General features: G+C 35.4%; 1 protein-coding gene across 6 annotated transcripts in view; it reads left to right on the top strand.

Annotated features, from left to right (window-relative positions):
- FCHSD2 (FCH and double SH3 domains 2) overlaps positions 1 to 12,700 on the top strand; it is a 316,584-nt gene that overhangs the window by 152,776 nt on the left and 151,108 nt on the right. For all 6 annotated transcript variants that reach the window (XM_059069671.2, XM_067038840.1, XM_059069670.2 and 3 more), the window contains exons 6-8: positions 2,370 to 2,503; positions 6,179 to 6,233; positions 7,105 to 7,233. In XM_059069671.2, the coding sequence (XP_058925654.1) occupies positions 2,370 to 2,503; positions 6,179 to 6,233; positions 7,105 to 7,233 (318 nt within the window). The remainder of the gene's footprint in view (positions 1 to 2,369; positions 2,504 to 6,178; positions 6,234 to 7,104; positions 7,234 to 12,700) is intronic.

The following is a 12,700-nucleotide window of genomic DNA, read 5'->3' as shown; positions in this document are numbered from 1 at the left end:
AAACAAAATGTCTGGAATAGGAAATTTATTAAGACAGAAAGTAGATTAGTGGTTGCCAGGGACTAGGGGGTAGGTAGAAATGGGAGTGACTGCTAATGGGTATGGGGTTTCTTTTTAGGGTGATGAAAATGTTATGGAATGAGACAGAGGTAATGGTTGTACAACTTCATGAATATCCTAAAAACCACTGGGGTATGTGAGTTATATGTCAATTCTTTTAAAGCTTACTATTTTAAGATAAAGTAAATCTGTGTGAAACCTTAAAAACATGATTATCACAAAACTAGGGTACATACTATAATGGATTACATGGTAAATTCACTGTTTGACTTTGGGTAAGTTGTTTAACCTCTTTAAGTCTGTTTCTTCATCTTAAAATTGGACTAATGTGAATACTTTTATCACAGAGTTGTTTTGAGGACTAAATGTGATGTAATACCTATAAAGTGCTGGACATAGTATATTGTACTTGTGCAGTGCACATAAGGAGTCTTCTTAAATGTAACTAAACATTCAGACTCATGAGTATCGTAGGCCACACCTGGCATGAGGTTTACTTAGAAGGACATTAGGACAGGGAACAACAGTTAAGCAGCAGGGCGGCATCCTGCATTAGTAGAATTAGTTCTCCCACCAGTTTATGCTTCAGTCTACATAGCTAATCAGAGTTATTCTGTTTGGTCCCTAGGTGACATGTCTGGGACAAGGGAATGAGACTACATGTGCAGGGGTAGCCACAGACTCTAAAGGAGAGGAAAACCTTTTATTACAGCTCTATAGACAGAGCTTCCAAGGTCCCTGCAAGGGACATGTCCCGATAGAGGAATCACCATACTTACAGAAGCCCAAAGCCAAGACTTCTCCATCAAATATTTGTAGTTCATTTGTATTTCTCCCAAGTTGATGCAATTTACCCATCAGGTAAATTCATATTTATATATAATGTTGCTGAATAACCCAGTTGACATTGTGTATTAGTCAGGTTTCTGTTGAAACACAGACCTTGGAAGTTAAGGGTCCAGTTTTCATGCAGCAGGGAAAGAGGTGTTTTTTTGTTTTGTCTTGTTTTACCCTTTATTCACAGCCTGACACTTATTAAGTGCTCAGTAAATGTACCCATAGGGAACCTTCCAGATCTCTCACTTCCTGTAAAGTAGTGAAACTCTAGCCTATATGTCACATGTCTAAGTTTATTTGTGCTTTATCCTTGCTTTTCTGATGTCCTTGTTCTATTCCACACTGCTCACCCTGGTAAAATAGTCCCTTACTTACCAATGTCTCTTCCTACTTTGCTGTGTTTTTTCAGTCTCCACCATGCACTGACGATGCTATTCCAGGCTCAGAAGTTTTAATGGGGGCTGCCCTGAACTGGCCTCAGACTGATGAAACTTCTCAGTTGTTTGTTTCAAACTGGGGAAAATAATTCCCGCTTTGGATATCCAGAAGGGTCCCAAAGCAGTATTACTTTGGCCCCATTGTGTTATAAGAGTTTATTTGTTAAATATTTCTTTGAGTTATTATGTCTGTCTCTTCTCCTAGAATCTGTATGTGTATCCAAAGAGATGAGTTGGGGATAGTTTTGAGTAATAATTGTTATTTGGTACCCAGGTTTCTTGCTTCTCTCCTTCATCTTGGGCTTATCCTGTCAGACTTCTCAGATTTCTTATTTATTTATATTTTTGGCTGCATTGGGTCTTCATTTCTGCACTTGGACTTTCTCTAGTTGTGTGGAGTGGGGGCTACTCTTCGTTGCAGTGTGCTGGCTTCTCACTGGGGTGGTTTCACTTGTTGAGGACCACAGGCTCTAGGCACGTGGGCTTCAGTAGTTGTAGCACCTGGGCTCAGTAGTTGTGACTGGCGGGCTCTAGAGTGCAGGCTCAGTAGCTGTGGCGCATGGGCTTAGTTGCTCCATGGCCAGACTTCTCAGATTTCAGTCCTCCTTTCCCAGAAGTGAACCCTTCAGTACCCTTTGTACCATCAGTTCCCCAAACATATAGAGGAACTTTATTAATATTATGAAGATTACAGAATTGCTTTAATCTTTTGCCTTTATTGCTATGCTCCAACAGTAAGAGCATTTTCACTGTTGCTCTTCTTATGCCTTAGCTTAATGTCAGTTATCAGCAGCACTCAGAGGTTATTTCTCAAAGCAGAGTTGTTAAGCAAACTGTGACACTATTCAATACATTACTTGAGATGGGAGTACCAGCTGTTCACTGTATTTCAGTTTGCAATTTGAACGGTACTAAAAGTGCTGATTCTTCTCCTGGGTTTCCATCCTGAGGGCATAGTGCATAGTTCTTAGGACAAACTCATTTTCTGTAAGCCTGAAGACTAAAATCATAATAATTGCACTTTGTATTTTACAGTGTGTGGACCAGTTGACAAAGATCCAAACTGAATTGCAAGAGACAGTGAAAGATTTAGCTAAAGGCAAAAAGAAGTACTTTGAGACTGAACAGATGGCTCATGCAGTACGAGAGAAAGCTGACATCGAGGCAAAGTATGTGTTTTAGCATTTCTGAAAAAGTGATTACGCAAATAAATGTTATTTTTGCCAGTACTTTGTTTTCTGTTAATACAGGGCATAGTGTCATTCTTAGGTTATATTGGTTTCATTGGACCTATAAATGTTACATACTTTAGATCAAATTTTCTTTTATATTAGTTGATTTTTATTTAAATTAATATAAGCAAAATGGGAATATTTGATCAGTCAGTTTTCACATTAAATTGAATTTTGAAAAGGAAAGAAGACAAATGAACGTGGTATTGGAAGCTTAGCAGAAGTCTGGTTAAAGTTGCTATGGTGTGTAGAGCCTCCATTTTCTCATGCTAGAGTAAATCAGTTGTAGTCGAAAATCCTTGATCCTTAGTATGCCTTTGAAGGACTATGGACGCATCAAGTGGATAAGACCACTGACCTCAGTATAGATACCCTGCCCCAGAATTTCTCTTATATGAAGTTCTAACGTATATAATTTTTAATGTATGCTTTAGGAACTGTGTGTGAATTTTACTTTCAATATATGTAAATTAAAAGTCCTTTATTTTGAGAATAATTAGGAAAAGAAGGAACTGGCAGTTTATAACAGAAAGAAATGCAAAGCTAGCAGTAGAGATTTTTGCAATGACAACTTGAGGAAAGGTTAAAATTTTTTAAGAAAAAATAAACCTGTGTTATAGAATGGGATTCTGAAGATGTCGCTGAGGAAAGGTGAGACTCCCATTCGGTGAGCTCACTGATTGAAAATGTAGGAGTTTGAACTCCTAGTCATGAAATCAGAAAGGCTATGAACACTTGTACAGACTAGGAAGGAGTCAGGGTTGTCTTTCTAATATACTTTTTTATCTGCCGGAAATTAAGCAATCTCATAAGCATCTTGTGAAAATTTAGGGACTGGAAAGTTTATTTTGTCCCAAGGGATGATAAATGAATACTCATAAAGTGCTTAATGTTACTGGAAAACATATTTAATATTTCCCTAACTTAGTTTATTATCTTTATTATTTTATTTTTATAAGCATACAAATATTTCCTGTACTTTCATAGTCAGTGAACCCATCTTCCCAGTTAGACCTGAAGTTTTTAGATTAGGTGCTCTCCGTTAGGAATATCCTTTCATGGTTCTTAAGAACTTGTTTTTTAAAATGCTCAGGGATTCTAGAACAGAAAATAGACAGATTTGTAGAGCATATATAAATACCTATTTTAGCCAGGGTCCACAGGGTGAAAAGGAGGACAATTGTGGGGCTGTTCCTGAGAAGTGTGGATTTGACAGGGTCCAATTCACAGGTGCTGATAGCAAGACACTGCCTTCTAATATAGCCCAGATTCAAAGAGGATACAGCAAATTAGACATTTAATTCAATGTGTAACTTTTCTGGAAAATTAATTCTACAACAGAGAGAGAAATGCCTCTTTATCTTCATTCACTCACTAAGTGTTTATTGAATGACTATATCGGGTACTATGGATACAGAGATAAGGTAGATAAGTTTTGCCCTCAAGAAGTTTAAAGCCTAGTATTAAAAACAAATGTGTTTTAAAGTAAATTTATGATTTGTTTATTCACAGTAAACTTAAAGAAGTTAAGTACCGAAAGTCACTCACCTAGTAATTAATTTATTTTAGTAGTTGTGTGAAAACACTGTTATGTAAACATAGAAAATAGATTAATTTTGCCTAATGAAAAAGGAAACCTTTATAGAAAAAAGGGATGTTTGGACACAGTTCTGAAGAATGGTGTTTCTAAGTAGAGATGAGAAGGAAGATCAGGAAGAGAAATGAAAACTGGGCTGTATATATTTGGTTGACCAAAAAGTTCCTTCGGGTTTTTCCGTAAGATGTTACGGAAAAACCCAACCAAACATTTTGGCCAACCCAATAGTTTTGATAGATGATTTGACAGATAAGAGATGTGTACATTAGGAGAGAGCATAGAAGGAAGGATACAGTTTGAAGGGATGGCTGAGTTCCACTTTGAATATGTATGTTCTGATAAATATGTGGGACCATGGGGTGAATATATTTGGTAGAGGGTTATATATCTGACTCTCAGATGAGAATTTGGGCCTGAAGATCTTGCTTTGGGGGTCAGTTGCATATCAGATGATAGTTAAAGGGATGAAAGAAATCATATATAAAATGAGATGAGAAGTTGAGTTTGGAAGCCTAAGGAAGATTAACATTTGGAAGGTAGGTGAGCAAGAGGAGTATGTAGTATGGTTCATTGTATATATTTTATTTGCTCTAGATAATAATCTTTGAGGACAGGAACTGTATTATTTTACCTATTACTAGTACCTTCTTTATTACCACAGAAGGATTGTATGAGGATTAGAAAATGAAGCAGAAATCAGAGACTTGAATCCCTATATTGGAAAATCCAGATGCAACTCAGACTATTTAGATAATGGCTACAAAAAAGTCGAAATGAGTATACCCCAAACACAGTCTTTCTTAACCCTGAAAAGGCGCTCTCAAATTTTAAAGTCTGTGGCGTTTGCTTTTCTAGATCAAAATGAATAAGAATCTGATTAATAAAAACAAAGAAAACCCCCATCAAATACGAATATGGCAAGGTCGAAAAATAAAAGGAGTCTCTTAGACCCAGCTTTTTTTTTAGTAGTGGAGTAGTTAGAATGCATGTTTGTATGTACGTCCTTGAATGTTTCTCTCTTGTTAGAAAGTTGAGAGGCTGCTTTTTCTGTCCTCACATTTGCTCTGCAGAGACTGGCTTGCTCTGTCTTCCAATACCAAATGGTCTGCAACTTTATTTCATATTATGGCATAGCTTCCAGCACATTCATTGAATTTTCCCATGGCAATCACCATGACACTGCAGTCAAGACAAACATTGCAGCTTCAGAAATTACTGGTTGTGGGGAATATTGGTTGTTCCTTAGCATTTTTCTCCTTATGGTTATCTCTAGTTGTTTGCATAAAGCCAGGATATTTTAATTACTGATTGTTAGATTATGGTTCCCCTCCCAAGCTGAGAGGGATTGAGGGAAATAAAGACACCAGAAAAGAGAAGATTAAATAGAACAAAATCATATTAGGGCAGAAAGTCCAAGGCCTTTATTTCTATGTTCTGAATACTATAGATATGTTAAGAGTGGAGGGAGCACATAGGCAGGCACCCAAACAAGAAGAACTTTTAATGGGAGATGTGATGGAATTAAGTTCTTTGTAGAGCCTGGTCAGTATCATACAGTAGATTGCATTCCTGGCATTGGCACATTCATGGCACATGGCCCTGAAAGCCTGCTAATCTTTGTCTCCTTAGGTTGGTTATCCATGGGCTTCTTTAAACTTCCTTGCGGAAACTAAAGTATGTGCAATTGTATGATACTGGGAATAACCTGTAGTTTGATGACTCTTGTTTATTAGGAGATACCAACATATTGGATTCATCAAATTGTATTTTTGTCATTCAGGATATTTTTATTTTATTAATCCCACTATTTTCTGTTTCACCATAATATTAAATTCTTCCTGTAGTAAAATAAAGGTAAATAATAATTGCTTTCGGTTTTCCATTTATTTAGTTCTCTTTTAGAATAGTGTCATGGGGAAAGGTCACTTTTTAAAAAATTTAGTAATTATAATATTTAATCATTTTATTATGTAATTTGATAATTTTATTGACATACTTTTCTATTTTTATTATAGATCTAAACTTAGTCTTTTTCAATCAAGAATCAGTTTACAGAAGGCAAGTGTAAAGGTGAGTTTTTGAAAACTGTATTTCACAATTGAGAAACCTTAGCTTAAAAAAAAAAGAATTGGGCCTTTTGAGGGTGCAGTTCAATTATTTCCATCTGATTTCTATTTAGAGAAGCATTTTAAAGTTATTAGGGAAGAACTTTTCGTCCCAGTTCATGAGGGTTTTTCAACTAAGTGTCAGCACTTTGGATACTCCCTGCTTCTCAAGATTGCTTTAGAGATGTTTCTATACCTAACCTGCTTAGGTAGCCTGTTGTCTTCAGCACTTAGTCCAAGAGACTTTAAAAAGTCCATGGGCTTTAGAAAGCTCAATAAAATCCATTTCACTCAGATTTATACCTCTGAGCAGATATTCTGGGCCAGATGCAAGTGAATTTTTCCTGTGGGATCCTCAAGCTGTAGAATACCTGATAAATAAGCTTAGTGACCTATCTTTGTCTGCCTGGCTCCCAACTAGCATGCTTTTTTTTTGGCACAATATGGGGGTGTTGATTTTTTTTCAAACTATTTTCTAACTCCAGCAGATTTACCCAAGTCTTTGAAGATAAGGGACTTAACTTAATTTGAGAACCTTTATCTTCCCATCAGAATAAAATGAGCAAAACATTATGAAGTTCTGTCAAAAGCTTTGGAAATTCCTAAAGTGTAAATAACAAATATTTGAAAGCACTCTTATTGTGTCAAACAGTTCTAGTCACTGTTTATTTAATTCTTCAATGGTGTTGAAGAATTTTTATATGCATATAAATGTTTCTCCACATGGTCATCTTTACTCTTGTTGGGGAGCCAGCTAAGAGTGGTATCCTCATATGTTTTTTTTCAGTACAGTATCAGTTTGCACTGACTTTTTCTTTTCTCTTACTATGTTTTAGTTAAAAGCCCGGCGATCTGAGTGTAATTCCAAAGCTACCCATGCAAGGAATGATTATCTTCTTACATTAGCGGCAGCAAATGCACACCAGGATCGCTACTATCAAACAGATTTAGTTAACATTATGAAGGTAATACAGCCTTAATATCTGTGGTAATATTGTATTGTTAAAGACAAAACAACTCATGAGTTGACTGTTGGGTGTATGGGATTGAGTCGATACAATAGCAGCCGGGCTACCTCGCATTTTGTTGGAATATACTTGGTATTGTTTAGGTGACCTCTGTGTCATGTAATCTGAATTAATTTTAGTATAAGAAAATGTTTAAAGCCAAATCATAGTAAAAGATTGTATTATTCCCTAGCAGCAGCAGATATTTACTGTATAGTTGTTATTAATATATGATTATTTTCTAAAAGCTTAGCTTTTTAAAATTTGATCATTTTATGCTTAATTGATAGGTACTTGTGCATTAATATTTTATGAGGTGCCTGTGGGTAAAACAAGAGAAAATGTGACTCGTAGTTATACGAAAATGTCTCTACCCTGAAATGTAGGGTTACAGTTTCTTGTATGACAAAATTTGATCTTGGTCTTTCTCTGTTTATACACCTATATGTATCTTTAACTTTAACTCAAGTAAAGGACAAAGGGTGGAAGAGCAGAAAACTTTTTTAACATGCTGTCAGGTTTGCCCTCACTGCTGATAGACAAGTTCTGCTTTGAATTGTATCTCATTCTTTCTTGTTGTCTCAAGGACCCAAACTTTTGATTATTCTATCTTTATTTTCAACCCATCCCTCTCAAATGTATTGTTCTTAATGACTGTCCAACCACATTGCTTTCATTGAATTGCTTGCTTCATGAATCAGAGGTGTTGAGAAGGGGGTGCAGCAGGAATGGGTGTTCATTTTTTTCTACAGTGCCTCTGGAAAAGAGATAAACTCTGTCCAGAAACTACGAGTTCTTTCCTTGAAAGTAGAGACAGGACATTTACTGGAAACTTTAGGGAAAAACAGAGTGATGAAGAGAGTAAAACTGAACTAAGAAGTATCCTATTGCAAAATTTTTTATTTCCTTTTTGCTTATTGTCTGAAATCCCCTTTTCCTGGCTTCTATCCTGTTCTGACTTCTGCTGGTTAGGATACAGGTGGTAAGAGAGACAAGGGATTGTTTTGACATCCCAGATGAGAACTCTGCATACATTTTCCCATAAAATGTTGGACATAAAAGTTTAGACATTTTAGTATCTTATTAGGTGTTACACAGTGCTTCAGACCTACAAGGACCAACTGGAGACTTGGCCTCCCAGTATAACCTGGTTTCTCTAGGAAAATATATATACTCCGTTTCAAACAACTCCTTTATTTAAAAAGATTTTTAATACAGCTCACATTTAAGTTTGTAATTCCCCATATACTATCTGCTATTACAACAAAGCTGTTAACTATATACTTTCCCCTTTGCATATTTTTAAATGAACACTGTATTAGTTTAAGCATCAGCAAAAATAAAATCTTTATGTTTTTTAAATTGAATCCACAGCCAAAAAAGATCTCTTTCCTAAAACCCTATGGCCTTTTATAAACCAGGAAAGGTACAGAATTATTTGGGGGATTACCCCCTGCCAGAATCAAAGAGGAGGTTAATGGGCCTAGCCAGCAATCAGATTATGTATCTTTGAACTTACTTTGAAGTCCTTATGCACCTAGGTATTTGATCATCATTGGGTAGGTTATGCTTCAGATTACTCGTTTCATGAAACATTAGAGGGTACTGAAATGATTAAAAACAAAAATAGAGGCAGGAGTCCCTCCTGTCCCTTAAAAATAGGAAAATGTATTCTCGATTTTCATGTTGTATGTGTTAATTGATTTTCTTCCGCATGCTTATTCTATAGTCTGCTGTATTGGAAAACTCCCATTAATCATGCTGTTAGCTACTTGTAAGTTTCTATCATTGAATTGACAGTGGCCCTTTAGTAGCTGTCTTGGTGAGGTCTATTTTCTGGATTTTTGTTAAAGTTATAATGCCTTAAGTAGAATCTTTTTAAAAAATATTTATATGAGTAGTTTGGAAACAGGAGATTTGAGTCATTGATTTCATCATGTACATTTAATAGTCACTTAGAGTGTAGTAGCTACTATGCTAGGCTTTGGGAAGAAGCAAAAATGAACAAGACGCTCTTCTTATCCTCAAAGAGCTCAGTCTAGTCAAAGAGAGAGACACATAGAAATGATTACAAATTAGAATAATGAAATCACTTACTGCCAGAGGACCATGGTTAGTAGTAATAGCAGCTATCTCTTTATTTTTTGAGTGCTTGGTATTATCCTGATTACTTTGGGCATATTCTCCTTTCTCATTTTCTTCTTTATCCTGGTTAGAGTATATGGTTCATTATTTAAATAACACACTAGCCTATAAATGAAATGAAATGAAATGAAATCCCAGCTCTGGATGAACCACTCTCTCTATATCTGCATCTAAGTAGCCAAGCACTGTTGAAGAAAACTTTTCAACAGAACAGATTCATGATTATAAATTAATGTGGAACCAGTATCAAATGGACCCTCAACACTGCTCAGATATCCTACTGTATTTCCCTGATTGACTTTCTCTACTATTTTCAACAATTTTTTCAACTTTTTCCCTTCTTCTCAAATCTGACTTACCCCTTTTCTTTCACACTTAGCAAGTGGTCTTTCTTCCTAATTTACAGAGAAAAGAGAAACCATTAAAAGGGAACTCCATTATTGTCCCATTACAGGCTTCATCTGTGTTCAAGACTCTTCCAAGGAGTCTCAATAACTCTCTAAAAATGACTGTTTCACTTCAGCTTTGGATCATATCTCATTCCCTCCTGCCTTCTCAGGGATTTATTAAGCAATTGATTATTTTTTTCCTTATATTTCTTGGACATTCTATTCTTAGATTAACAGTTGATAGGATCTTAGTGATGACAGCCCTCAGTATGTCTTGTGTTTCTTCTCTAATCTGGATTAATTGCCCTCTGCATCCCGTGTAATGCAGTTATTCTGGGACCTTCCTTTGCCTCTCTTATGTTGGATCTCCAGCTGTCTGTATCACATCTTTTTTCTTGGTTTACTTTGTTCTTTGGTGGAATACATCCTCCAGTACTTTCTTGAGAGACTGGGCATGGGAGGTAAGTTTTTTGAGATACTGTGTTATAAAGATGTCATTTTTCTGTGCTCATACTTGGGTATAGAATTAAAGGTTAAAAACCATTTTTATTGAAATGTTGAAGACAATTCTTTGTGTTTTCTTGTTTCCTGTGTTGGTACTGAGAACTGCAAACCGTCTGATTCTTCATTCTTCATATCTGATCTAGTGTTTTTTCTTTTTAAAAGCTTATGAAATATTATCAATATGTCCTTTGATTCTTAAATTAATTCATCCCTTTTGTTTTCTCTTTCTAAAATTCTAATTATTAAGATGTTGGACTTAATTATTCTGGAATTCTAATTATTAAGGACTCCTGGCCTAGTCCTTCAAATTTATTTTTTCTATTATTGTTCTTTGCCATTATGCTCTACTGTCTGGGAGACCTCTTTTGACTTTATAGTTCAACTCTTTTATTAAGTTTTTAATTTTTTAAACATGGTTTTAATATCCTTTTGTTCCCTGAATGTTCTTTTTTTATAACAGGTTTTTGTGCTTTATCTCCTCTTTTTAATTCTGGTGGTCTCAATAACAGAATTTATTTTAAAGTTTTCTTTTCTCTGCATAGTCTCTCTTTTAGCCTGTGGGTAGGACTTGTCAACTTTGAGCTTCACTGTAGGGTGTTCTCGTGGACCATTTGTAGAAGAAACTGTAATGTCAGTATCCTTGTATCTCTCCTCTTGAGTTGGTCAAAACTCCTTCTTTGCTCCCTTCATCATTTCTTCAGATCTCTTCTTGTGTTGTTTGCTGAGGAAGACTTCCATGATCTCCTTAACCCAGTTACATTCCCACCCAATATGATGGTCTCATAAAATGGTTTATCTCATCTCTGAAGTACTTAACATGGTTGTAGTTTTACGTGTATCTGTGTGATTATGTGATAAATGCCTTATCTCCCACTTAACTATACATTCCATGAGGGCAGTGATTGTGTCTGTATCACTTGAGACTCCAACCTTGCTACCTAGTACAGTGTTTGATTCCTAATATGTGCTAAATGTTTATAAATTAATACATATTGAAGAATGAATGAGTGATTGAGTGAATGAACAATCAATCTCATTTTAATCCTTCAGGATGAATCATTCCCATTTTACAAATGAGGAAACTATGACAAAGCCTGGATTCAACTCTGGCAGATCTCTCTGACTTCAGAGCTGGTGCCATTAGCTCTTTAAATAATACCAGCTTATTGGACTTATTTCCTTTTTCCTTGTTAAATGTGGGATAATGCTGCACTATCTTATCTCCTTTGTCTTCTGTGAGGAGCAAATGAGATAATGAAGAGTGTTTTTGTTACTTTTGAAACTTTTTATACATGCTATATATTGTCCTATTAAGTAACAGAAATTCTATTATTCTGTTTTAAATAAATCTTGTTTTTGAGGAGGGGGAGAGCATAGAAGAGACCTCAAATGCTTGGGAGTGAGAGTGGAACAACTGTTTGGGTGTCTAACATTGTTGGGTTCTCTGTCTAGGTACCCAGAATACATTATTTCATTTAGTTTTTATAGTATCTTTCAAGGTAAATATCATTATCCCTGTTTTACAGGTCAGATAGCAGAGGCTCAGTGAGGTTCAGTTAATGTATATAATAGCCAGGACTTAAATCAAGGTCTCTGTAACTTCATACCCTGTATTCTTTCCTAGATTTCGTGCTGTGTTCTTTTCTACATACCATTCCAATCTTCTTGTTGGTAAAATTTAGTATAATAAGTGGTAGCATACTGTAAATGTCATAAATTCTGAGAGAACTGTAGAATAAAATTAACAATTGAAAATTGCAGATCGTCCCCTGTTCTAATTATTCTAAAGAGTAAGATCATGTCAGTTTCTAAATAAAGTATTTAGACAGGTTCTCCAAGGAATATTTTGTATTCCTTATGCCAGTACTGATTAGCATGGATATATATATATTACTCTGTGTCTGTATATTATCAGGCAGGTTTTTTTCAAACTCAAAACTAAAACAACAATGACAAAAAAAAAACTATTGCTAAGTCATGGAAAGCGGATAACTGATTACATCAAATCTATAGTCAGTTCAGCTGACTGTTGGGAGGTAAGGTAGTTTGTTCCTCAAATGTTCCTTTTTTGTAGTGTATTCTTGTGCAATATAAACTGATATTTTTACTTTTAGAAGCTTGTGGAATATTTTCTTAGTGGTTTGGATGAGGAAGGATGAAGTATAATGCATCATATTAGAAAAGGGAACAAATGTCAATCTAATGAAAGACTTTTTGAAAAGCTTAACACTAGGACCCTATCTCTAGACAAATGTTCAGTGGAAGCTAAACATATCTGGACTAGTTGATAATTGGGCAAAGTAATAAAAGGTGAACATCTTTATATGTGACAAATATAGAAAATATGATAATATGGCATATCTTTTACAGACATTTGTCTTGGTTAA

This window comes from Kogia breviceps, chromosome 7 (assembly GCF_026419965.1).
Source record: "Kogia breviceps isolate mKogBre1 chromosome 7, mKogBre1 haplotype 1, whole genome shotgun sequence".
NCBI lineage: Eukaryota > Metazoa > Chordata > Mammalia > Artiodactyla > Physeteridae > Kogia > Kogia breviceps.
The sequence above is the reverse complement of the archived record's forward strand: the minus strand, read 5'-3'. Positions and strand labels throughout refer to the sequence as shown.